The sequence below is a fragment of the Stigmatopora argus genome, chromosome 21 (assembly GCF_051989625.1).
Source record: "Stigmatopora argus isolate UIUO_Sarg chromosome 21, RoL_Sarg_1.0, whole genome shotgun sequence".
NCBI lineage: Eukaryota > Metazoa > Chordata > Actinopteri > Syngnathiformes > Syngnathidae > Stigmatopora > Stigmatopora argus.
The window spans coordinates 5,136,181-5,162,431 of NC_135407.1; the positions used below are offsets into that span (position 1 = coordinate 5,136,181).

At 43.3% G+C, this 26,251-nt stretch overlaps 3 protein-coding genes across 16 annotated transcripts; 1 reads left to right on the forward strand and 2 right to left on the reverse strand.

Moving 5' to 3' along the window:
• Positions 1–85: 85 nt before the first annotated feature.
• On the reverse strand, positions 86–1,629 carry tomm7 (translocase of outer mitochondrial membrane 7 homolog (yeast)). The gene is made up of 3 exons (XM_077590187.1): positions 1,458–1,629; positions 567–615; positions 86–318 (listed from the first exon to the last, which is right to left on the reverse strand). Exons 1-3 carry the CDS (start codon positions 1,558–1,560, stop codon positions 303–305), a joined length of 168 nt encoding a protein of 55 aa, XP_077446313.1. The 5' UTR covers positions 1,561–1,629; the 3' UTR covers positions 86–302.
• hycc1 (hyccin PI4KA lipid kinase complex subunit 1) lies at positions 86–26,046 on the reverse strand. 13 transcript variants are annotated; one of them, XR_013297732.1, is made up of 17 exons: positions 25,882–26,046; positions 25,414–25,769; positions 25,023–25,110; positions 23,522–23,655; positions 22,713–23,236; positions 22,380–22,623; positions 20,463–20,621; positions 20,242–20,310; positions 16,840–17,090; positions 16,489–16,755; positions 15,378–16,180; positions 15,032–15,263; positions 14,757–14,952; positions 13,677–14,664; positions 13,181–13,265; positions 12,873–13,085; positions 12,034–12,812 (listed from the first exon to the last, which is right to left on the reverse strand). XR_013297732.1 is itself a non-coding variant. In XM_077590183.1 (14 exons), exons 5-14 carry the CDS (start codon positions 8,100–8,102, stop codon positions 2,946–2,948), a joined length of 1,464 nt encoding a protein of 487 aa, XP_077446309.1. In that variant the 5' UTR covers positions 8,103–8,133; positions 11,425–11,594; positions 12,379–12,812; positions 12,873–13,085; positions 13,181–14,380; the 3' UTR covers positions 2,233–2,945. The 13 variants fall into 13 exon arrangements, 2 of the variants coding, with proteins under 2 accessions (XP_077446309.1, XP_077446310.1); XR_013297741.1 differs by lacking the exons at positions 14,757–14,952; positions 15,032–15,263; positions 15,378–16,180; ... (8 more) ...; positions 25,414–25,769; positions 25,882–26,046 and adding exons at positions 86–318; positions 567–615; positions 2,729–3,415; ... (8 more) ...; positions 8,052–8,133; positions 11,425–11,594 and having other exon boundaries at positions 12,379–12,812; positions 13,181–14,380; XR_013297738.1 differs by having other exon boundaries at positions 13,181–14,664; positions 22,380–22,572; positions 22,713–22,809.
• On the forward strand, positions 17,688–24,162 carry smarcc1b (SWI/SNF related BAF chromatin remodeling complex subunit C1b). 2 transcript variants are annotated; one of them, XM_077590174.1, is made up of 26 exons: positions 17,688–17,975; positions 18,599–18,718; positions 18,851–18,936; positions 19,055–19,136; positions 19,205–19,297; positions 19,358–19,427; positions 20,155–20,300; positions 20,378–20,503; positions 20,567–20,649; positions 20,727–20,833; positions 20,900–20,959; positions 21,045–21,073; positions 21,206–21,321; positions 21,386–21,457; positions 21,539–21,652; positions 21,719–21,872; positions 21,940–22,050; positions 22,116–22,175; positions 22,269–22,527; positions 22,596–22,646; positions 22,720–22,854; positions 22,926–23,065; positions 23,135–23,269; positions 23,481–23,607; positions 23,811–23,888; positions 23,973–24,162. In XM_077590174.1, the coding sequence occupies exons 1-26, from the start codon at positions 17,808–17,810 to the stop codon at positions 24,038–24,040; spliced, it is 2,790 nt and encodes a 929-aa protein (XP_077446300.1). In that variant the 5' UTR covers positions 17,688–17,807; the 3' UTR covers positions 24,041–24,162. The 2 variants fall into 2 exon arrangements, with proteins under 2 accessions (XP_077446300.1, XP_077446299.1); XM_077590173.1 differs by having other exon boundaries at positions 20,378–20,649.
• Positions 26,047–26,251: the final 205 nt, after the last annotated feature.

Genomic DNA, 26,251 nt, shown 5'->3' on the forward strand with positions numbered 1-26,251 from the left:
TACTGTAAGCAATCAAGTTTTCATGATACCTGGTTTTATTGTGATGCCATAACTTTAAAAAAATCAAATAAGAACGCAAATGAAATCAATTATCAGACATTTAGTGACAAACATGGAACACCGGCAAAGACAAGGTCATAAATAAAGGAAAAAACAAAACAAAAAAAGAAAACCTCACCAAATCAACAGTGTGTCAAGAACATCATTTTGTGAGACATTTTGAATTACGATTTTGAGAGCAGAGCGCAGAAAAATGTTGGCTACAAAGTGGTTGTCGATGAGCCGGAGATGGTAGCTCTTCCTTAACCCCAAAGTAAACTGAAGAGAAACACAAAAGCACCCAAGTGGCGAATTATACTCAAAGTAAAATAGGAAACAAAATAAAAATTGACGAGGCGAGTCATTGTCGCCATCCGTACGCGGTGCACTTGGTGAAAATTACGAGGGCAAGCAACGCTTTCCAAACGGAAGGAAGCCTTTGTCTTAGCATGAGACTTTACACTTGAATTCTAATATTTTATCATTGCGAGATGACAACATGTGGAATTTGTGTGTTCAACTCTTACCCCAAAACGGAAGGTTCGGGCATTCCTGGGTCCGCTCCTCGCTTGAAGCCTGTGACGTGAAAGCGAGCGTTAGAACGATTCATAACACGCAGATTGGGCAACGGCTGAAAATGTGCATCTGATGAATGGGGAGGAAATTCAACACGGAATTGATGTGAATGAAGTGACGACATTGGCTTTGGCGTTTCCGATGTGTGCTCATTTCTGGAGCGGCCAAAGCGTCACAGAATGAAAATGAACCTTTGAACTTCCCAGTCCGTTTGCAAAACCACAACTTTGACAACTACAATGAACCTTAACCTCGACTGAAGTTATGGTTTTCCCAATTAATAAATATTGAACTCATTGCCTGCTATCGACGGGACTAGACATGCAAATCATTTTGGATGGAAGGAGTGAATTATAGTGAACGGTCTACTTAACGAGCAAATGAATCAACACCTGGTTTGATAACCCGTGAATTGTTGTCTTTTGAAGTTGTTGCTTTTTAATAATAATAACACGGGGGAAATTTGAACTTTATAGTCATTCATGCATTAGTCGTTTTATCCTTTATTTAGAGTAAAAAAAGGGTGAGACCTTTTAATTGACTTATATTCAATTTCAAACCAAGTTTAAATAAAGCAGTCAAGTCTTTATATCGTTTCGAATTTATTTTTTGGGGGTCAAATAAGGGAATACCCCCAATACATATTCTTCTACCAAAATGTTATTATAGTAAGATTCATGAAGTAAATGCAAATGAATGGTTATAAACATAAATAAACAATACTGCATGACATTGTCAAAATGATAAAAATACACTATTCACAAACCACGTTGCTAAGGGTTAGCTAACCAATGCTAAATGGCTAAAATTGCACGTTAGATTTCTTTGGTTAAAATACTGACCCAAATAGAGAACGGTGGGGATAAACCCCCATCGGATGGCGAACTGGCCGCACTGGAAAAGCTGTTGCAGCCGCTGTTTGGTCTCTTTACTTATTTTTGCCATGTTTCTTTTCAAATTGTGCAGGGAGAACACCTCGGCGTGCTAACAAGGACACGGAAGAGGAAATACGTAATACGTAACAAGACACATCGTAGTTTTGTGTCGCCGTCTTGCGGTCGAATGGCGCAACTGCATTTCGAGGAATCCGCCCCCAAAAGCAACAAATCACTTAATAAGGTCATCTCAGAGTCAAGAGAAATACTTTATTTCCAGAAGCACTGAGCTGCACATCTTTTGACATCAAATAAGGCCCATAAAAACATATTTAGAACGACAGAATGACGTACAACGTAAGCCTAACCGGACAATCTGTAAACCGACAGACTCCAACTCGAGCGATTGTCCAACCCATTTCTGTACATCAAACCGTTAAAAGCACACGGACGACTGTTCACACTGCGAGTGAATGAGAATCTCACAAAAACTGATTGCTAAAACACTTAAAAATCCACAGAAGGAAAAAATGTTTTGGATTGGTGACCATCTGCGAGTTATTCATGTATAAATATATAGAATTCGCCTTTCAAGTGCAAAAAGTCAATACTTTATAGCCCTCTTCCACAGATTTGAAAATGTCTAAGTAATTTTGTTCGAGGGAGATCGCCAACGTTATTGCTCGCCGAAACAATACCGTGCGATTGTAAACGTTACGGACTTGTCGGGGGAAGAATGTGGATTTCTGTACAAAAGCACACCAAAGTGCAAATAGACCAAACTATTTTAGCAAATACTGACATGAAGGTTGGTATTGCTGAGGGGAAAGAGTGATTTTTGCAAGTTAGTCTTGCACCGATACAACTCAAAATAATATCTCCAATTAATACAAAATAACACGCAATACGCACTGAGATTTACTTTCCAGCCGCCTATAGTAGTAAATGGGTGAAGCACTGAGAGCCATGACAAACGTAGTATCGGTACAGAATCGGCAACAGGAAAAAAAAATGGCATCTGTGCAACACTAGTAGTAGCAGAAACTGATTTTTTTTTTTTAATTAAGAAAATGTACACCTTCATTCAATCAGATTTTTTTATACTTAAAAAACGCTTACACTCACCCACACAAATTAAAGGCATGCTTAAAAAAAATCTGTGCCAAATTTAGTCAGGGGATTTATTTCGACCTGCCGTCTACATGTAGACGGCAGTTCTCAGTAAGATTAAAACGTACCTATAATCCAAAGGTAGAAATTTGTTCCAAACCCGGATCGGGGTGATTTCTGCTCTCACTCCGCCGGGATTCAGACGTCACAAAGCAGTTTTACGGCACAAAAAAAAGAGAGAACAACGTCACCAAAAAAAAAAGAGCAGAGAGAGAGAGAAGAAAAATCAAAACAGTGGTCCCTTAGTGGCATGGCTTACAGTTCCGCAATCACAGATCAGCGACTTTAAAGGTCCGAGCTGAGGTGCACGCTGACGCTTGGCGAACGCCGCGCGTGGTTGGGCCCAGAGTTGAAAAAGCCACTCCCGTCCTCCTGCGGGCTGCAGGAATAGCGGCCGGGATCGGCGCCGGTGTTGTTGCCGGGCGGCGGGGCCGAACCGGCAGCGACCTGTTCGAAAGAGCGAGAGAAAACGGCGCTGGCGGTGCGCGTCAAGCTGCTGAGCGCGCCCGCTTTGGGCACCGACTGGCTGGACGTGAGCGCCATGCGTCTGACGGACGCCTCGGCGCCGTCGTCTTTGTCCTTGCTGCCGCGGCCCCCCAGGCGACATTTCTTCATGGCTTTTGCCCCCAGGTTCAAGGTGGTGACGCTGTTGCTGATGGTGATGGTGGGCGGGGTGGCGGCGGCGGGCGGCCACGGGCCTTCGTCCGCTTCCGATATGTCCATCAGCTCATCCGGGGAACCCAAATCCACTGCGTCTAAAGTAGGAATAATAATACAAGGGATTAACTCATTTCATCCATTGATTTTGACTGGGAGTGGCCAGTGACCCACCCTCCCAGTCAAAATAAATTGGACGCCTATCGCCATCAAATGCAGCGAACCCATACATTATGGATTATAACTCGTTTGTCATTCTGTGAAAACTCCTTGATAGAATATTGTTTCCAAACCTACTCAATAAAACATAAAAATACATAATGCTTGTCAGGATTGACATAAAGTGCAGTTAATAAATTATTTTTTGTCCATTTCTTTCATTGATCGGACTCAAGTTTCTTATAATCTTGAATTTTAAATCAATGAAAACAAAATGATAATTTTGGCAAAGTCATTCTATTACAAGCGTAGGTTTAATCCAGTTATGGAATAATGGCGACAAATGAACTGAATCATGATTTCACAGGCTGTCTGACAAAAGAGCTGTAATGCCTTCAGCAGGTGGCGCCCACGACCACTTTATCACAACAAGCAATTTTTTTTGACATGTTAAGTTCCAAAAGAAGCTAAGGGGGAAAAAGCCTAGGAAACACAACAAGAGGAAAGTGAAAGTGGCAAAACAATCACTGCTGGGAGAATATGATCAAATTAGTCCAGCAATAAAAGCACACAAATCTGTAGATTTTCAAGTAGAATAGTGGTAAACAAAAATGCAGGTCGTTAATACGTTTATAGCAATGATTCAATCTGAAATGTTGTTTTTGTTTTTTTTCCAAATTATTATTTTGACCTGCACTTTTGTCCATCTTACAAAGTGTCCAGGTGCAACCCAGGAATGCTGTCGAGGAGGCACAAAATGTCAGAGACATCGTTAGTACGACTTTTGTCCCAATTTCAAGGAACGTTAGCGGGAAATTGTGAGGAAGCCACAGCAGACGGAGTGAGAGTGGGGGGAAAAAAGGGGGAATCAATCATGCGTCTTTTCAGACCACGCCCTCAGAGACAGTTACCTAGGTTACCCCAGGAGGAAGGGGGAGGATCTTAGTACTGGCTCCTCCCTACGGAGGCCGAGCCCGAAGTCTCGTTTTCCACCATTCGCCTGACCGACTTCTGCCTCCTGACCTCCTGCCCCCTGCCGGAGTCGTGGCTTCGGGGGTCCGGGCCCGCCTCGGCCGCTTCGCCGTCCGAGCGCGGTCGCACCGAGTCGCCGTTGGGCAGCCGCTCGCTGCCGGCGCCCGTCACACTGATATCGGGGTTGGCCACGCCCCCCACCGTCCCGTCACTTTCTACACTGGCTTCCTGGGACTCTGCTGGCGTGGCGGAAGCGCACGCGTGTTCGTAGCATGCACGCCAAAAAACATGAGAATGAAAACAAAAAAAAAATAATGCAATGATAAGATTAAAAATGACAAATAATAAAGTTTCATAAGGTAAAAATATGGTCAAAGAAAATGAAATGATGTAAAGTACTATAAATGCTTACAGTGAACCCCTGTAAAAGATCCTGTCCAAAGCCAGGCTTTCAAAATAAGAGTTTACTGTGATAATTGAGTGCTTTTGAGATTATGTTGCATTTCCCACTCCAAATGGTTCACTGTTAATGAACCAAAACTAAAAACAAGATGGGGGTTCACTGCATGATAAACAAAAATCTGATGACAAGACTGGATGGAGAAATGGAGCACTTTGACCTTCTGCCCTTCCCTTTTGTGAACGCACAGCCTAATCGCCATCACCGGCACAAACAGGGGCGCCGGCACCTCACCGTGTCTTTTCCAGCGGTGGCCCCGTATAGAAAGGGAAGTGACGGCATTTCGAGAAATCCTGGAGGCGGTGGGCGTGATCTCCACTTGGATACTCCGCGCGCCCTCCTTGCTGTTGTTTTTGAGCGCTGCGCCCTGCTGCGTGGACTTGATGGCGTTCCCCATCTGAGGAACGGGATAAAACGTACCTCGTCAGACGCGATTGGAAAGGTGGGCACGTGCGCCCTAATCCGATTCCTTTCACAGGAGAAAGTTTTAAGTTAAGACTATTTACAAGTTTAGGAACGTGGAACAGCAAAGTGGGAGGGGTCATAATTCATGCACAATGCATTTTTTTGTTCTAATGGGGGAGGAAAAGGTCATGCATGCGCTGAGCACATTACAAGCTGCTCAATTGAATAAGAGCTTTCAGAAATGGAATAATAGCTTCAATTAGCCTGAGTGATATATTTGTTGATCATGTTTGGAAATAGAAAGTGTGCAGGACAGTGGGGTAGTGGCATTAGGAGTTTTAAAAAAAATATTGTAATTGACATTATTATTTTGTTTTCTAATTTTTAAACAAAATCATCAGTCAACGGTCACGTTTCCCACAATGCTCAGCAATGCACCTTGGCTGTTGGTAGTAATACTTTGGGCTTAGGTTCAATCTGCTTCCCTTGAAGGATTACGGCTAAACAGAGCAGGGTGCAAAGCATGTAAATAATCTATTGGGATTACGCACAGTTCGCAGTGTGACACGGCCACACAATACAGAATAGAGCGCCGTGTATGAAGCCAATCTACTGGCGGCCGTGTGTGCGTGCGTGTGTGCGTGCGTGCGTGCGTGCGTGCGTGCGTCGGCGTCCCGTGTTCACACTCACCAACAGGGCTTCAGGGAACAACTCTAACTGAGCCCGATACAGGACGTCGTCCAAGGCTTTGGTTCCAAGTTCTGCTTCCCCGTTACACCTAAGAAAAATTTTAGAAAGTGATTTTATGAAGCATCTTCTTGAATCAAATCAAATATAAAATCAAGTTTTGTACACTCACAATGCATAGTGTATCCCCGTGAGGAGCTGAACCAAAAACTCTGATGTAACCGTCATCCGTGTGCTGATACCTTTATAGCGTCGGATCTGTTGCCGTGGGTAACCACAGATACAGACTCTGAGGGGGGGAAACAACAACAACAAAATGAGTGTGTGATGTAATATAGTAGTACATTTAGAAATGATGTTTGTGTTTGGACCTGGAGCTGATGTGGCAGAGAGACTGGAGGGAAATTGAGCTCATGTAGCTGAGAGCAGCATTGTAGCACAGCAACAGGAAGGTCAGCACCTCAAATCTGAAAGACAAGGAAAAAAATATATACCATCTTTTTGAAATCAAATGGGTCCCTTGTAAGAGATAATCAACCAGAACATCAACAATCTGGTACTTTAGTCCCATATTAAAACAAGGGCGTGAAGGCTCCCTTGCTATACTAAATTCTGACATGACATTGCAAGTTGACAAGCCATGAGCTTGAAATAACATGACAAAAATCGCCTACAAGCACGACGGCAACTTTGAGACTAACAAAGCTGGACAGCTGGCCAAGGCTAAACACGGCCGCCACGCTTCGAGACACGTCGAAAAAAGGCGTTGACGGGGGGAGTATGATCTCGGTCACCTGTTTTGCGCCGTGAAGTTTTCTCTCTGAAAAAGCGGGCCGCTGTAGATCACCCTGCTGAGCCCGTGATTGGCCAGAGCTCCTTCTGTCAGGGCCATGGGACCGATGGCGGAGGGCTACGAGAACCGTGTCGTTATTTTAATGGGATGTTTCCGCTAAAGTCAAAGAGTTTGTTTCTTACCTCGTGGTACACTGAAGGTTTGGAGAGGGAAGGAACGGTGAAGGATAATACTTTGCTTTGCCCATCTTTATCAACTATTTCCTGGAAGACAAGAAAATCCAAACAGTTCAATATTGCCCTCACTGGGACTCAAGTTGCCATCTAACATTTTTGTCCTGTGTTTGTGTGCCCCCCCCCCCCCCGAGTGCTGGTTAATGTCAAATCAATTAGAAGGAAGAGCGCAACACGCTGAGCGACACATGACCTTTTCTGACATGCACACGACTGGATAATAGAACGCGCACGGGGCACCAGTTGCCAAAATGTCATGCGAGGACTATAGAAAATATTTATGCATGAGATAAAATGACAAAGAAAAAAAATTCAATTTCCAATTTTTTGGTGTCATAATACATCACTAAATTGGATTTTTTGGGGTAGCATTTTTTACAGTAATAAAAAGAGCAAAGTAAAATAATAGTTTTGCTATAAAGAAAATAAAACTGACAGCTGTTATATATTTTAGCAAAAGGTTTTCAAAAATTATAGATGTATTTTTGTTAGAATATTTCAAAAAACATTCTTATTCAAGACTTGACACTCAATTTGGAATCTTTCCCCTAACTTGGAAAAGGCCACATCATCCAATAACCTCTCTTAAAAAGGCATTCCTTACCAAGTTGTAAATGCCCAAGAGGAGGGCTTGGACGCAGCCCGAGGTGTGCGGGTCCCTCGCCGCGCTGACCGACAGAAGACTCCACAGGAGCTCCGGAAGGAATTGAAGGGTAAACCTCTGCAGCTGGGGCTCGCCGCTCCGATAAAACTCAAACAACTGGTGACACACCGGCTCCAGCAGCTGAAGATGGGCAAAAAAAAACGTTAGCGGAATTGACCGACCGTCTCCAGGTGGCTTTTGAGCTTCGTACTTACTTCGCTGTAGTTCTCGCGGATGACCTTGTAGAGAGCGGGGATAAGAGCACCTTTGTCTTTAAGCGACGCCGCATAGGCTGACACGGCGCTGTCAGGCAAGGTCTGGAAAAAGACAAAAGCCCCAAAAGGTTAGCCCAATTCGACCAATTCCCATTTATTGAGCCTACCTTATATTCTGACAGCCACTCCTCCACCACTCCTTGGTCCATAGCCAACATGTTCCCACATCTGAAGAGGCCTCACCTCTACCTGTATTAAAAAATAAAAATAAAAAAACAGATGAGTAGGACATCAATCTGGGATTAACAAAAAAATATTGATTTTGACTCAATTAATCAATTATTACTTTTATGATAAATCAATTGCCTTCTATACAAATAATTATCACTATAAGATGAATATTTTAGCTCAAAATTTGCATTGAAACAGTGCCACAATTACAAATCTAGAGGGGGATTATAATTGTCTAATCAATTAGTCCTTTAATGGAGGCATCTTTAGACTACCATTCTCCCAAAAATGAATTAAAATAAATGTCCTAATTGCGATTGTTTTTTTTCCTCGCACAAGTACCAATCTGCATCGTTGACCCTCTACAACTAAGGACGTGGACAAAATAATGAGTCACTCCGAATGGAACACACCATAAAAGTGACAAGCCACGGCTAAATGAGCGCTAGGAATGCCGAGCCCATGTTTGGTTTGTCTTTTCAGCAACAGCACAAAAGCTAGAGCGCAGAAAGGAGAAGTCCATGTCCAAATCCAATTGTTTTGCACAAACACACACAAATTTCAAAGCCCATAAAGCTGGCGCAACTCGATTACCTCCCTGGTGGAACACACACACTGAAATGTAATAACACTTCATCCCAGTTAACTCATTCATTGCCATCGATAAAGAACAAATCAATTTCAACTGAACCAGAAAAGCCCCGCCCCCTAAAAAAACGACAACAAAATAAAGTGACATTTTCTTTTGCCATAGACGGCGCTAGACGTCCAATTCATTTAGCCTGGTAAGGGCGAATGAACCAAATACCCCCTGACAACACATCTCTGTAGTGCCAAAACATTATTTTTAATAAAAATAATAGCTATATTTGGCACCATTATATCGCACGCTCCCGAAAAGGTCCATTTTAGAATGAGAATTACATGTGGGGGAGGAGAGTGTCTCACCAAAAAGCAGGATTATAAATCAGAAGGGCCTTGCATTTAGTGAAACGACTGCATCGATCGTGCGAGTGTTTTTTTTTTCATCAGCACAATGCGCGCCCATTGACAGCGACAGATGTCCAATCGATCTCAAGATCAATCCCTCAAAAGGAAATCCCTTTGTCTTTTACGCTCCGACCGACTGCCTGAAGCAACGAACAGAAAAGCAACCGCCCGGAGATTACACAACCTAGTAATTATGTCACCATTAAGGCATTTGTCCTCCCGTCATCGGGTTGAGACGAGGACGGCCACGCAAATCAACGTCAAATCGCTTTGAAACAAGTCGGGCAACGCGCCAACGGGTAAAAGGAAAATACATTTGAACCGTGGCGATAACTTAATGCGAGGCGCGTGGGTGAGAAGCGGAGGATGTTCATGACTTGAGTGCAGATCAATGGCAAGCGCGGCGGACGGTGAGCGATAATTGGACGTGTTCATGTCTAACAACCCAGGGGATCCATAATGCATTTCAAGTGAGACGGGCGGGTCGATCAAAGAACTTCATTACCTTCTCGGAACAGATCGGAATGGATCCAGGTCGAGGAAAAGAACAGGCTTATTCGGGGGGGTAGGATTTAGCACTTTTGACAAGTGACAGATTTCCAGGAAGGGAGGAAGAATACGTTAAGTGTTTATTCAGTCTCTGCTTTGAACAAACCTGTTCTTGTGAGCTAGCTTGAAAACGCCTCTGCGGACAAAAAGCACAAGATAACGTACATGTTTATATATTCGGTAGGGATGTCACAATTATGGAAATGTAATGATCTAATTAAACGTCAATGACCACGTTGGCCATAAAACAGTTAGCTAGAGGGCCGGACCCCACTGAGCGCAGACTAAGCAGCCAAATTCAAAGCTTAGGCCAGTCAACTTTGTGTACATTTATGACCGCTTCTACCCTGGGAATTTGAGTTATTTTGAATAACGAATGGCAGACCTCATTAATACACCATTAGTTTTAAAAATCAACATAGTCGCCGTGCATTTAAGGAAAAGGATACTAGCATAATCCCGCTTCCCGTTTATATTCACTCGTCCCATGCGTGTTAAAATGTGGGTCAGAAAGATGATAGAAAGCTTGAAATGAGGAACTGAAGAAAAACTGAGGAAACAATGCAGTGGGTGGTATTAAGAGTGGTAGAGCTGCTTTTTCCGGCAGTGCAGGGAGCAACGTTAGATTAGCAAAAAATAGACCGGAACGGGCAAAACCGCATTGACAGGAAAGCAGAAAAGGAAGAAAGTAGCCACGAATTTACCGACTTGATGAGAAACAGGATCCACAACAGCGAGCCTCCAGCTGGTCAACTTAATGACAGATGTCTATTAGCGTTAACGGCAATGATTTAAAAATTGCGACACTGCATAATTCACAAGTTTGTTGGATAATTCACAGAACAGTCGGACTGTGCTTGGTGACAAGCAGCGACACTTTTCAGCTTTGAGATGTGCTTGTCTGTCAACAAAATATTAGCAGTTCTTAGACAAAACGCCCACACTTCAACGAGATTCCCCTATAATACTATGCATTGCTCACTTTTACCCAAATTTCCTCCTTATTTGAAAGGATGGAAAAAATATCTGTTCTAATTTACCCTTGTTACAAACTCTGAAAAGAGCAATTGGAGAATGGTAGTGTACTAGCCTTCACTGAAACCACATTTAGAGGCAGATATGTACTCTTCTTTCAGTCGCTTCCCAATAAAACTCTCTGTCCTACAGCCACATCACATGAATTATGTCCCTCTGCATCACATGTTTCTAGGCCAAACACTACATTTCACCGAGGCAGTGTGCATTATTTCCGACTGGCGTCAAACACACCCACCCGACCTAAAAACAAGAGTCCAGTGGAAAATGACACCATAGTTTTGACATGCTCAAACTCTATGTTACAATTGCAAAGGCTCATATTACACCACTTGATTTGGGGGGAGAAAGAAAAGCGAACTCGTTCAGTACGATTGACAAAGATCGACGTCCTAAAAACTTTGTGTTCCTCACTAGTAGACGCCCAATCCATTCGAACGATCGTTCCATTGCTGCCATTCCTCCAACTTTGAATAGATTGGACGTCTATTCCTGTCAATGAGTTAACCTAACTGTCATTTAGCTACATCAAAATGTTTCTCCTCGATTCCTTACATTTGACCTGCTTGGTGTGTGTGCCGAGAGGTGTTAGACGGGGAATAAAGATTGATCTTTAGCGATCTTAAAGTGGCTGAATGGCTCGCTGCTCACATTCCGATTGCTTGCAGGTTTAGCTAGGAGTTAGCTAGCTCGGCTCAGGCGCGACAACTAGACAGTGACAAGTTCTGTACTTACTGGCATGCTATCGTTGAAACTCCAGCGAGCGTCTTTCTCTTGGGTTCCGAAGAGGAGGAAAGAATCATCACTTCCCGGCTGCTTGGTTTCCTTCCTCACTATTGTAGAGCCGCTCCTTCATCTTGGTTTACTTTCGTCTGTCAAACCATCTTGAAGAGAGAGCTCTCGGACTCCACGGAAGAAAAACGAGACATGGACCAATGAGAGATAAGTAAGAGAGTAGGTTGCCCCGCCTTTGAATTTTCACAACCAATCAAATTACAGCATTGGTCCTTTGCACGATCAGGATAGGTTGTGCCTGTCAACGCGCTCCTGCACACATTTCAATGAATCACTTTTTTTTTTAAAACAAGTGTTTTATTTACTTTTAGGAAATGCAATATTTTTAATATATTTACAAATTATTTATGCTCACTATGAAAATAACCAATCCCATTAATATGCAGTGTTAAATGATGCATTGCATTTTAATTATGACCTTTGGATCAATAGATTATAAATAGAAAATAATTTATCAAATTGCATTGGATGATTTGAGCAGGGGCTCTTATAGTAATAAGAATAAAACGTTTTTGAGCAGTGGCGTTTGTCCGAAATAATCCCAAAACAAACCGTGAAATTCAGTTTATTTTAAGAATAAAGTATATCAAAGAGTGATTATGTTTAACCGTGGCGATGTTAAAAATAAACGCAACACATTCACCCTGGTGACCCAGGTGCTCTTTTTTTAAGCTTCAATCAATCATAAAACAGTTTGGGTGTCTTCTGCCTCCTGGTGTTTATGAATTGAAGTACAAAAATATGTTGGCGTTAATATACCAGTAGTACTCTTATTTATTCGTGACATTTATGATTCAAGTGCTTGAAAATCTCAGTAAAATTTGGGAGATTTTTTTAGACAGTCTTAGACATCCAAACCATTTTCTTCAAAGTGATTTATGAATAAACTCTCACCTCAGGAACTTTCACGCCAATGGAATGTGCTAACTGCTACAAAGGGACACCTGCAATCAGAGCAGCCTCTGTAAGAACTTCTCCAGCACGTTCTCTGTACTTCATGGACAACTCCTTTGCTTTCCTAACTTGCTTCATGTTTTTCTCCAGATTCTCATCAAGTCGTCCTCTCTCCTGATAGGTCTCCGCGACCTTTTCCACTCGTTCGGCGATTTTAACCTTGCTGCGGAGCAGCCAGCCTATCATTTCTTGAAGGGTGGTGCATTTGGAAATGGCGCCTTTCGTATTGTCTGAAGCGCACTTGACATCTTCTTGGGCTAATTGGAGAGCCGGAGGAAGGGCGGAAGTATTATCTTCGGGGTTCGGGTTCACGGGAACCACAGAGAGGCAGAAGTCGTAGCCCTTCATCTTTAGTGAGACCACGTAATTTTCTCCTTCAAAAATAATAAGAGGTTAGCGGTTAAAGCTCGTTGACCTCAAGCAAAGCCACTTACCGTGTTCTTCGCTGATCTTCCCAATGCATTCGGAGATGAGCAGACGGTCGTTGTGCGCAAGACCGCAATTCTTCTGTAGGTTTCCAACATGTCGGACCATGGCTTCGTAACGTTCTTGAAGTTCGTTGAAGGTCTCGGCGACATCGGAAAACCGCAAATCCAGTTCTCGAACGCACACTCGCTTCATCACTAGCCTTCCTGTCGGTTCCACATCTGGTAAAGCATCATTAAACGGTAAAAAATGTTAAAACTGGAACGCAGAAACACTTAAAAAAGCTTTTGCATCATTATGGACTGGACTTTTGTACCATTATTGAGTGGTCGTGTCCGCCTGGCAGATTCTGGTCCATTCGGTTGTGGTGGATCGGACTGACAGGACAGGAGAGGCTGCCTCTGATAATGGAATTCACGAGAAAAATGATTCTGGAGCTTCCGAGTATGGACGCAACACTTCACATTTAGGGTTAAGTAGCGAGCTAACAATCAAATCAGCCCATTTGTTTTGAAAAATTGTCAATAGTTGAGGAGTTTAAACTCATCCAAGCTCATTTTCTAGACTTTTCATAGAGTTTCACATTAAACATTATACAATTAGCCTTATGCTAGCATACTTTCACTGAAGTACAAAATGGTTAGCTTTAGCATTTGCTGCCAGACCCTGCCTGGACATCCATCGCTGTTGACGACAGTCAATGAGTAAAGAGTACGAATGACGTAGCATTAATATCTAGCTAAATATGTAGTAAGTATTTACCTGAAAACTAAAGCAGATCACTTGGCTAGTGCATGCAATTAAAGACATACCTCATTGGCGGAATGTTCCTTTGGGAAACAGCAAGAGCAGAAGCAACGGAGCATTTTCTGTCATCTGCAAGTTTTCGGGTCAACCGTTTCTGACAATAGTCCACATTCCACGTGACGTCAGCGTCATGCGACTCCCGAATGCTTTTCTTATCTTTATATTGGAGTAGTTCGCTGTGTAAACACTCAATTAAAGTACAACAGGCAACAATGAACTATGAATGTAGAATTAAGTTTTGGGAATAGTCTTACACATTTGTCTTTAAGCTTTCTTTTTTATTTGTTGTATGTACTGTAAAACAGAGTTCTGTATGAACCCAAAATAAGCAACATTTTTCCAAAATTATCTTTAAAAAAATGTTCTTTCACTATTATGTTTTTAATAAGTGAAATTAGCTCATTACCTTGATCTGGATATACTACACGACATTCTTAAAAATAAGTAAGCATTAAAATCATTTTTTTTTAAACAGTGCATGTCCTTAAACATGAACATGTTTGAAATATTAAAGCCGTGATAGCAGAAAGCCATAACTTTATGCGATTGCGTGCTTTGAAGTTAAAAATAGCAAATTTGCATTGAAAGCACCGGCGGAAATGGAAGTAAAAAAATAAAAACTCCATAAAATTGGGTCCCAGGTAGCTCATTGACTTAGTATCTGACCATGGTTATCAATGGAAGCCAATGTAAATATCATTTGTATCTTATTGGTTCATCTCCAAAACAGCAAAACGGTTGCTTATCTGGTCAGCCTGTCTTCCTCCTCGTCCTGGTCCTCCTCCTCTACTTTGCCTCCCTCTTCCTCTGCGTCCTCCACCTTGTCCCTTGACCTCCCTCACTGGGCAAGGGTCAACTTTGGTGCTGCAGTTTTTCACGGCGTGGATGAGGGTGGAGTAAATAATGGATGCGACCTCAGTTGGCACTTGATTTACTTTCCCGCCCTCTTTTAGAAAGCCGAGGACACCGTGCACCAAGGTACCGCTGAACAAACTAAAGGAAAAAAAAGACAGTCAACTGACAGGTCGCCAAATAGTACATCTATTTTTTAGTTGTGGATAAAAAAGAGAAAATATTTCCTTTACCGTGAGAGGTGGCTTTCCTGCAGAGGCCCCAATAAGAGTTGATTTAAACAGCATGCACTCCAAAGACAAGCCTGCCATTGGTTGAAGCTGTGAGCCGCCGCCATGTCCGCAAATCGTCTCTTGGAGCTCGATCGACGGTGATCCATGAAAGCGATGAAACGATGCTCCTCGGCCCATTGAAATTTGGAGATAGGAGCTACGGAGCACAAAATCGGTCATCGAGGAGAGCAAAAAATACAAATAAAAAAATCAACAAGAGTTAGAGTGTAACCAACCGGGAATTTGGTAGCAGACAATTCCGCTTTTTTCCATCAAAAGTAGCTCTCCATAAACCATTCCCATGATTAAGGCCTGAAGCTGCAAGTGCGAAGGCTTCGGTGTGGCCTCCTGCAGCCAGAAGCTGGTGACTGCGACCGCTAGCCTCATGTTAGGCGGAACATTAGCCAAAGCTGCTGGATTCACCCTTAGGACTTCAAAAATGGCCTCACAACGGAGTGCTTCAGGGACCTGCCCAAAAAAAAAATGGTGCTTTATTTTTTTTTATCCATTCATTTCTACTTGAATTATGATGAACGTAAACACTCTCACTCGCTGCCACTTCAAATCATTTCTCATGCTTACCTTGTTCAGCGTATTCACGTGGAAATGTGATTTCAACCATTGCGCCTCCACTTTGTTCATCTTCCTGTTGAGGTTGACCCGATCCAACTCCTCCACAAAAACCGTCAATTGCGGAGATTTTCCGGCAGCCGGATCCTTCCCGTCCAGCAGTAAGATCCCATATACCGCCTGCCGTATGGCTCTGGCGCAACAGTGGCTGCTCGGGTTCCTGCTGTTCTCCACTTGCGGGTTAAGCAGCACCCTTCGCATCACCAACGCATCAAGCACGAAAGGACCTACGAGTCCTTGCGCTGCCGCCTTTAACAAAAAATGGGGTAACGTTTTGTGATACCCTTCTGGAATTTTGTTTTCAGTGAACCAACAAGTCAAGGGGCTCCGAGGGGTGACGTGGTACTCCTTCGTCAGCTCCTCCAGGTGTGAACTGAGCCCATCTTTGGGCTTTTTCTTCGAGCCGTCACCGTTTTCCCTCATGAGTCTTCGCACTTCGGCTAGAGCCTCCGCCAAAGATGAAAAAGAGGAGAGCCATCGAAGTAAGACGTCGATTCGGGAAGACGGGGATTTGGGGTTCCTGTGGTTGACGTTTCTTGCCGATTCATTGATCAACTGGAGGAGATCGCAAGTTTTTTGGGGGGCGCCATAGTCATTACCAAGCAGGACGGCGCAGAGAGGCAGCAACTCTGGATTCATTCTTTTGTAAAAACTGCAGAGAACTTGAGTGGTGTAGCCTCGAGCCGGGATGTAGCGCTGAGCCGCTTTACCGTTGAGGTTGGTCCACTGGAAAAAATCAAGGGGCATGTAGCCACCTGTGATACGACAAATGTGCAGAAATATTACGATGGGTTCATTTCTTTTTTTCTTTTTTAAGTTGAAGTCATGGCTTGGCTTCACTTTCTTGTGCAAGGTTGGGAGGATTTTGCCCCCAAAATAATCAGCATTTTTGGGAGGAAATTATTATTATTTTGATCTTGGTCTTGTACATATAGGCACATAAAAGTGCAAATCCTCTTACCTGGTAGGTCAAAAATGAAAAAAATCACTATCTTTTTGAAATTATTATTATTTTGATCTTGGTCTTGTACATATAGGCATATAAACGTGCAAATTATCTTACCTGGTAGGTCAAAAATGAAAAAATCACTATCGTTGCTCAGAACCGGGCAGCCCCATTCGTGAGCCAAACAGGCAATGTCCCAGTCGGCTTCTGCCGGACATTGGACCAGGTGGACTTTCTCCTGAATGAGGACGTCAATGAAGACATGTCTGGTAAAGATGGGGAGAATGGAGCCGTTGCCACCGTGTGAAATGGTATCTGCTTGTTTTATTCTGGCCTGGAAACGCTGTTGCAGAGTCTCAAATTTCTTATAACTGGGGTCGATCCCTGAAACAGTAAGAATCAGAGCGTTTGAACTTTTGGGATCAATGTTTCTGGGGTTAGAGTTTTTAGGAGAACGTTTCAATATACCTCCATCCAGAAGCACGTAAGGCTGGATATTACAAGCACGCAAGGCAGAGAAGAACTCGAGGACCAGAGATGCAAAGGCGTCATAGTCTCCTCCGTGCGAAGTGTCCAAAAAATGGTTCAAAAAGAGATGGAAAAACAAACTGCTGCCGTCGATGATCAGGCGGTTGCCTCGGAATTTCACGTCAAAGAGGAAATTTCGGTTCCCCTCAATGAAAGAAGTAAAACCGTGGACCCCCATGGAATCTTTGAGTCTGCAAAGACAAGAAAACGATGTAAAAACTCCAGTCACACTTTGTGATTAAAAAGGAAGGGAAAAAACATATGTGAGGCAGATGTAACAACTACTAGCAAACAGGACACGCCTTAATATTTCATCAGACGTTGAAAAGTCACAAGCCACAAACAGGGCATTAACATTTGGTGTCCTACCAGAGCAAAAACAACCCCACAATAATAATAAATAAAAAAACAACGAACCAAAACACGGAGATACTCAGTTTCGCGGTTTAAATCGCAAAGAGACGCTGCGTTTCTAAAAATATGAACACAGTTAATCACTACTTGTGATTGTGTGCTGTCTCTTTTTACTCAAAATGGAAAATTTGAGGCAAGTCCTCACTTTTTTCCTCCCATTTCTTCCTAAATAAATTACCTTTGCCTCCTTTGGGCTGAAACCACCCCAATTCCTCGGCGTTCTTGAAAAGAATTTCAACTACAGAGTTGTTCATTTAGTTCATTTTAAAGCTTGTTTTGTTGTCTGCGAAGCATTTCCGTATTTTGGTTACTGCTTATTTTCCTTTCTTCTACTTTTTATTTTGAATTGCTCGTCTTCACTAGCGCCCTCTATTGACCAAAAATCGTACTTCTTCTATTACGTCATCTCGCAAGCGACCGCAAATCCCGAGGCTAGCATGCGAGCTAGGTAGTTTTGTCCCTTCGTTTCCTATTAATCACTGTTTACTCTCGCAATGTCCGGAGGAACGAACCCCGAATTTCCAGGGACAAGTCAGGCGGGCTCTGGGTTCGCCGCACAGCGGAAAAAAGACAGCAGTCCGTCCGCTTGGTTCTGGGAGAGCCCTGACACCTTAGCTCATCTGGAGCTAATACGACAGTGGATTGGGAAGTACTACAAAAAGGTAACTAGCTTGATGCGAAACGGCGGATTGTAAACAGTCAACCCTCTGTGGGTTAAATTTTTGCATTGAAACTACGGATGTCTCGTTCACCTATTTTTGCAAATCTACTGATGTAGAGGATCTGGCGACACAAAGTCTTGATCCGATATCGCTGAAATGCTTTTAAGGAAGAAAAAAAAACATTCGAATGTCTCTTTCCCCCCAATTTTACAATGCATACCCAAACCGCGATCATTAGTGGTTTTAATTAGCTGGGGGTAAGTAATGCCGTTTTTTTGCAAATCAGTTGTGCAGCACAAAATACATTTACATTTAAAATGTATATAGTGACTTCATTTAAAGTGTAGTATAAATGTAGTCACTACTATAGACCGTTTCAGGCATCAAATTCATTTCAACTGTGAAGGCTGGGAATGGGTGATCATGTTTCACTGCCATTATCGGCGATAAACGTCCAATCCAATTCTACTGGGGTCCTGGCTGCTATCAAACGATCAATGAATTCCTTTAAAAAAAAATCAAATACATCCCCAATTGAAACTCATCTTGTTATCGATTTTGATAATTTAATATGGAGAAAATGCCGCCCCGTCATTTTTCCGCGTTTGCGGTTTTATTCACAGGCCGTGTTAACGGATGCGCCGGCATGTCAAGCATTGGCTGTTGCAACAATGCAGCTTCTTCAGTTTCAAGAGGATACATTTGGGAAGCGAGTTACCAATCCAGCCCGCAATAAAATACCAGTAAGTCTGACATTATATAATTTTAAAAGAGCAAAGTATATTGTATGACCTGGGACTGTTTTATTAGACGCTAAACATATGCTGAATTTGTAGTAAATAATTCATATTTTTCTTTCCTATTTGACCTTCTAGACCCAGTGCTTCATGGACCTGCGACCAGGTGGCGGACTTTGTCACATCCTTGGTTCCGCTTATAAATTCAAAGCCGAGCAAGGCTGGTGAGTCGCAAACTTCCCAACACACTGTCTTTTAATGGGCGTCCAGTTGATTTAATTTGATGGTGCGGCTTTTAATATAAAAATCACAGTATTCAACCTTCATTATCTGCTTTCACAGGCGACGGTTCGATTTCCAAAATCCCTCCAGGATTGAAAGGAACGTTGAAATGTTTGACATGATTGAACAAACGCTGTTACAGGTAATTGCATATTTCAAACTCGCTGATCGCTTGTTTGGCTAACACGGATTTTGGATGATATTTTACAGCAAAACTGTATGTCTCATCCGGTGGTTTATCTGGACCCTTCACTGGATCAGGAGCTAGCTAGCAGAGTCAGCGGCGTCGTTACAAAGCACGGGGTAAAGTGAGATGCTAATGCGTAGAGAATTATTGATGCTAATTTGGATTTATCTTTGCAGGCAACCCTTACTGGGGACAGAAACCTGGCCACTCACCATGTATATCCATTCCCAGCATCCACAGATGACGGTTTGTTGTAGCAAAATTAGTTTTAAACCCTCTAGTACACCATGGGTGTCAGACTCGGGTTGGTTTGCGGGCCGCTTTAACGTTAACTTGATTTCACGTGGGCCGGACAATTTTAGATATAAAAATTTGATTTTTTTAATATAAATGGATTAAAAGAACTGGATTAAAGCCCTGAAATTTCAGTTTTTTATAGATCTAAAACAATGTTTATTTGAGCTTCTTTTAATATATTTTTTAGATTTTACAAAAGGATTTTTTAAGTAAAAACACAGAAAAAATGGATTAAAAAATTACAATGATTGATTTAAAAGGGGGAAAATCAGGAAATTTAATATACATCTATACTCTTCATTTTAATTTGATCCTAAAACAGAAAGTCGGCACTCATGATTTACTTTCCCGGGCCACACAAAATGATGCGGCAGGCCAGATTTGGCCACTGGACTGCCACTTTGACGCATGTGCTCTACACGAATAGAATTTCGTCTGATGCTGACATAAAAAAGAAAGACAAAAATCTGATTTCAATTGCCTTGCATTGGCTTTAATGGCAATGTCGCCTCTACTAAGATGGCCGCCACATTCCAAGTATAAAACGGCGAACCTAACGCGTTGTTGTCGAAACATGATCACTCATTGGCTGCTATTGCCAATCCATTTTGAACTGGGAGGGCTGGCAACAATCATTCTAAAGCAATTTTTTTTTTAAAAGGTGTTTGCCTTCCAGATGACTGGATGCGGCCTATCGAGCAAAAACAAAACCACATCCTGGTACACTGGAGGATGCACCCTGACAGTTATGACAGTTGGTTACCTTCAAGTGAAGTTGACGGAGATGTCGAAGAACCCCCTCATGTGGAAAAACCTTGGCGGGTAGGCCACCCTGAAACAAACACAATCTGCATTAAATGTGAATTGACTTCCTAACGTTCTATTTCAAATGTTTCCAGGTTCACGTCGGCTACATTCTAGACACGGATGTTTTCAACGAGTGGATGAACGAGGAAGACTATTGCGTAAATGAGGAGAACCTACCCGTTGTCCTTCGTCGACGCATACAACTACGAGAAGATCAGGTCCGTGTTTTTTGCAGTCTTTTTGCCTGGCGACGATGCCTGACGGGCCCTTTTTTTTGTCAGGACGCCAAGTCGACTCCCTTCAAAAAGAGAAGACGCTCTCCATCGCCGTTGTCGTCTGACGCTAGAAAGAAAGGAAAGAAGGGGTAGGTAAAAATTCTGAATCATTTTTTGCGGTGGTGCGTTTAAGATTTAGGATTAACGTGGGGATTTTGAAATGAAGGAGGCGGCGTGGCCAGCAAGAGGAAGAACCAGAGGAAGATTTAACCAAAGATATGGAAGACCCAACTCCAGTTCCTAACACGGAGGAAATAATATTACCCAAGATTGGTAAAAAAAACATTAATTATAATGTCATATTTGTGATGAATTGATTATTTCTATTTCTATTTGCAGTCAACTTTAAAAAGGACAGTGAGAATACGCCTGTCAAAGGAGGAATCATGGCTGATCTCGGTAAATATTGACACATTTTGATTGAATAATAAAATGAATTCCTTTTTTTTCATCCAGTTCTGAATATTCTCTATTTTTGTCTTAGATGACCAAGAAGAAGATTTTCAAGGACGGGTAAATAATGTGATCAATCTATTACTAAATGAATTGGTCCTGTGATTTAATGACAGTCATATTTATTGGATAACTAATTTTCATTGCGTTCATCTCATTTTATCATTTTTCAATGAATTGAATGAAACCCAGGACGACGAAGATGGAAGAGTGGAAATTCCTCGACTATTAGAGGGAGAGGAAAACATCACTGAGCAAACCCATCACATCATCATACCTAGCTACACTTCTTGGTTCAATAACAACAGGTAACAAAACAGAAAAAATATGAAACATTGCTATATCCTATGTCATAATTTCTCTTTTTAACAGCACCCACTCAATAGAAAAGCGTGGCATGCCTGAATTCTTCAACGGAAAGAACAAGTCAAAATCCCCAGAAGTGTGAGTGTTACGACTCAAATGTAAAAATAAAAAAATACATTAAAATGTCATAATTTCCCCCTTTTTTCCTGTCTATTTTAGCTACCTAGCTTACCGTAATTTCATGATTGACACGTACCGCCTCAACCCCCAGGAATACCTGAGTTCCACATCCTGCCGACGGAATCTCACCGGTGACGTTTGTTCAATCATAAGGTAAAAAGACGTGAAATTCTAATTTGGGAAGTTCACCTGAATAATTTTGCTGATCCTTGTGGCTAGGGTACACGCATTTTTGGAGCAGTGGGGTTTAATCAACTACCAGGTAGACGCGGAGAGCAGACCCCTGCCCATGGGGCCGCCCCCCACTCCTCATTTTAACGTGCTAGCGGACACGCATACCGGCTTGGCGCCGTTACAACATAAACCACTGCAGGTACGTCAAAAAATGTAGATATATGACTTTTCTCTGATCGATTCTAACAATCTAAAATCCCTTTCAGGTCACAGCCTCACAGCACATGTTGTGCTTCCCGGAAAAGACTCGAGAAAAGCCTTCAGATTGCCAAAACTTTGGCTTGCGTATGGAAGTTTACGCCAAAAAACACCCAAAGGTTTGCACAATATTAATGTCTTTTCACTCTCTGTTTGTTAACCTCTACATTTTTTTTTAAATCAGACAAAGGGTGCTTGCGCAGGACGGGAATGGACAGAACAAGAGACGCTTTTGTTGCTAGAGGCAAGAAATGCTTCAAATTGAACTCATCATAAAAGTGGCGCTAATATAATTTCGATTATTTTTTTCATTTTCTTTTTTTTTTGTCATTCTCAGGCCTTGGAGGTGTACCGAGACGACTGGAACAAAGTGTCGGAACACGTGGGCTCCAGGACGCAAGACGAGTGCATTCTCCATTTCCTGCGTCTACCCATCGAAGACCCGTACCTGGAAGATTCGTCGGCCTCCCTCGGTCCTTTGGCGTACCAGCCCGTGCCGTTCAGCCAATCGGAGAACCCCGTCATGAGCACCGTGGCCTTCCTGGCTTCCGTGGTGGATCCGCGGGTGGCCTCGGCCGCCGCCAAAGCCGCACTAGGTGAGGCGGAATTCGATTTGCTCCGTTTAACTCCATGCGTGGCGTCTGACAATGACATTTGTGGACAGAGGAGTTTTCCCAAGTCCAGGAAGATTCCTTGAACGGAATGACGTGCAAAGGTGGGACTGACGTCAAAACGGCCAACATTCCCAAGCCGTTTTTGTCCGCTGTAAACGTGCTTTCACCTTTCAGACTCGATGGACACTTCACAAATGCAGATAGACGCGAGTTCCCATCAGGTTTCCGTCAACTCGGACGGGCTTCTGGTCGAATCCGTCGTCCCTAAATTGGAAGGAGAAACGGTCAAAAGAGAGAATGTTGACGAAAGTGAGGGAATCGGTTTTGACGCAGAGCGGATGAAATAGGTATGTGTTGGTCACAGTTAGCTTTCTCGCCAGGTCCCGACGAGGACGACGGCATTCGGCGTCAGGACACGGAAGCAGACGAAGGGAGAGCGGTGATGGAGCTAGATCTGGTGGAGAGCACGGTCACCACGGCGGCCGCCGCCGCTTTGGCTTCCGCCGCCACCAAAGCAAAGGTAAAAGCCGAGCTTTACGCGTGCAACTTTTGCCTTTCAATAAGTTCAATTTGACTTTCACTTTTGCAGCATTTGGCAGCAGTTGAGGAGAGGAAGATTAAGTCTCTGGTGGCTTTGCTTGTGGAGACCCAAATGAAGAAGCTCGAGATCAAGCTGAGGCACTTTGAAGAGCTGGAGACCATCATGGACCGAGAAAAAGAGGCCGTAAGCTAACCATGCACTTTTTTAAATCTGGAAATTAGTCTTAGCATTAGCATTGTTCTCGGGGTATGGTATGATGAAAACACACCCAAAGAAAACGATCTAAAACTAGTATAGTCTTGGACAGAAATGGGAAAACGAGGACTCATAAATGATTTTAAACAATTTGCTTTTTTTTTCTCTCCACTTTTTTAAACGTTTGCTTATTGGACAGTTGGAACAACAGCGACAACAACTTCTCACGGAAAGACAAACCTTCCATACGGAGCAGCTCAAACAAGCCGAGATGAAGCTTCACCAGCAGAGGGAGCAACATGGCCAGCTCACAATACAGCATGCAGGTGGAAAATCATTCTCCAGTCACATTTGTGTCGCCGCCTTAAACCAGTCTGCCCTCAGAAATACAACAAAAAATGACAGTATTTACAGGCAATGTACTGTGGTAGTTAACAGAAGAAATGTTTGTATTGAAAAATAGTGTTGAATCAAAATGGAGTTCATTTGCTATCAACATGGATTAGATATCCTTTTTTTTCTTTTACAGGTCAGCCTATGAATAACCGGATGACTCCCAGCGGCGGCCAACTGGCAACTCGCCATCCTTGCGCCCCCAATGGCACGTGTGAGCATTGCATCCCCACACGCCGCCATTTCTTCGCAACAAGAGCGCCTTTTAACCGCTACTGTGTTTTGTTTTTAAATGCAGACCCAACGTCGCAGAGTGACGGCGTTCCGGCAACTGCACCCGGTCTTCCTCCGTCTGGTCCCGGCTGAACAAATGTAGCGTCGTGAGCGCTTGCTAATCCGTTTGAATTGTGAGTTCAAAGTCTGTGAAATAATTGTTGTCGAGTTGAGGAATCTTCAGATTTATCTCTGCTCAATAAACTTGTTTTTTTTATGTCAACCTTGAGTCTAAATCAAGAATTTTGGAAGCTAAAACAGCAAGACAAACTTGATATCATAATTTGAGGGGCGGGGGAAAGTATTTTACGAAAATCTAAAGGATCTATAAATGGGACAGAAGATTTCCTCTTTACTTACGAAGCCATAAATACAAAGTCAAATTTGCTCACTCTTGGGGGGGTAATGACATGGGAACAGGTTGCACCAACCAATAGCCTGGCATCCCATCAAACATATTACGGTTCCTTTGGAGCTCTCGGTTGGATCCATCTGTTCAACCTGCGCCCAAAATAACACCAGAAAAAAATAATAATGCTGATATAGCGTGTGCTCGAGTGTGTGTTTACAAGAGTGTTGTATATGATCAGATTTTAGTGTGTGTGAGTGTATGGAAGCAATTTGGTTCTGCTCTGTTTGGCAGTACATCAGGGAACATTTTTCTTCCGCTGCCGGCCTGCTCATGTGAGGAGAAGAGCTGCCTTTGTCAGGCTTTAGAAAAAATAGTGTATCTGTTTCTACGCCATTTACAATGAGTGAAGTTCAATTTACGTTGAGCGGGAGCGATTGGACATATTTTGCTGTCCATGGCAACCAATGGCTGAAAAATATAATGTTTTTTTTTTGTGTTTTATCTACTGAAGAATAAACGGATACCTAGAAAACATTCATCGCCAGTATATGTTGCGTCATTCAAAGCAATAAAACCGCCAGCCCTCTTTGTCAAAATGGATAGGATGTCTTTTAAAATAGTTGAAGAAAAAGAAACAGATAGTGGTAATACTTTCAGAGTTACGATGAAATCTTTTACCCTATTTCCTAAATACGACCCTATATTTTTTCAATAAACTCTCACCTTCCAAAAGGCAAACTCCACTCCTCCTCACGGGCTGCCATTGACGATAATAGCCGTCCAATCCATTTTGACAAACGCTGACTGCACCCTATCAAAAAAAAAAAATCAAGACGCCTGTCAACATCCACCGTAGCCAATGATTTAATTGTAGTTCAGTTGTGTTTAACTTTGAATCCCATTTTCTGCAAAAACCAAACAAACCATTTACGTGAAGGTGATGCTGTTTTCCCCACCTACTGGGAGTTCTGGGGCAAATGCCCAACCTCCCTCCCTCCCTCCCGCCTCCCTCCCTTACCTCCCCTTGCCCCCTCCCACCGGTCCCTACTTGCTGACTAAAGAGCAGATGCTTTTGTCTGTCGCCTACCGCACAATAAAAGAGTAAGAGGCTTACCGTGCGTGCACGAGCTCTCGCATCCGAGCCCGGCTGGCCGTCGTCGTTGTCGTCGTCACTGTTGCGCACGCGCACGCAGGCGGGCACGCTCACTCGAACCCGCGCGCCGCCGGTGTCACACCGGCGTCTCCGACCCCAGCGGCCAGTCGTCACGCGATGGAGCCCGGGCGCCTCTGCTGAACGACGCCGGCGTGTGGCGCTCCGCTATCTCCGACGACCAGCATGGCGCGCGGCCCTTCGTGGACCCGGGGGGTCCTCCTCGCCGTCTCCGTGCTTTTAATCGCCGCCGCTGCGCACGGTAAGGGGGCCGCCGTGTCGCTGACCGATGCGTATCTTTTGGGGTTTCACTCTTTTGCCTGCAATTGTCAACATGGGATAAATGGATGAATATTTCTGGAATGATGTCATCGGCGGAGACAATTACGTTCACGTGGAATTCCATTGCATGCGGGAAAGCGGCAGGCTTACTTGATGAAATCTACGGGGAATTAAGAGTGTGTGTGTTGAGGCTCCTTCTGCTCGTAGTAGTGGAAACGGGGGTCTTAATTGGAGGGGGTCGCTTGCAGTGGCTTGCAGTGGCTGCCCAGCAACAGGCGGCTCGGGTCGTGGGGGTTCACGTGCAAAATTGTAGCATCCCCGCCCCCACCCTTTTTTTCTCCACCCTGCAGCAAAGAAGAATGAGCGATAAATTCATCATACGAGGTGTCAGTGTGTCAACGTTCCGTGCCATTGACGGGGAGAGATGTTGCCTCCGTTTGAACATTTGGCTTTAAAATTCATCTGTTTATTCATCCAACCTTTAAAACCTGCCACAACAGAAAGGAGATTGGAATGAGAA

Coding starts and splice junctions, on each gene's coding strand:
- tomm7 (XM_077590187.1), bottom strand. CDS start 1,560: ATGGCAAAAATAAGTAAAGAGACCAAACAGCGGCTGCAACAGCTTTTC. Junction 616..1,457: donor CCCCACCGTTCTCTATTTGG/GTCAGTATTTTA, acceptor TTCACGTCACAG/GCTTCAAGCGAGGAGCGGAC.
- hycc1 (XM_077590183.1), bottom strand. CDS start 8,102: ATGTTGGCTATGGACCAAGGAGTGGTGGAGGAGTGGCTGTCAGAATAT. Junction 7,057..7,630: donor TCTTGGGCATTTACAACTTG/GTAAGGAATGCC, acceptor CTTGTCTTCCAG/GAAATAGTTGATAAAGATGG. Junction 5,306..6,003: donor TGTTCCCTGAAGCCCTGTTG/GTGAGTGTGAAC, acceptor CCCGTTCCTCAG/ATGGGGAACGCCATCAAGTC.
- smarcc1b (XM_077590173.1), top strand. CDS start 17,808: ATGTCCGGAGGAACGAACCCCGAATTTCCAGGGACAAGTCAGGCGGGC. Junction 19,137..19,204: donor TTGAACAAACGCTGTTACAG/GTAATTGCATAT, acceptor GATATTTTACAG/CAAAACTGTATGTCTCATCC. Junction 22,855..22,925: donor AAGAGAGAATGTTGACGAAA/GTGAGGGAATCG, acceptor CTTTCTCGCCAG/GTCCCGACGAGGACGACGGC.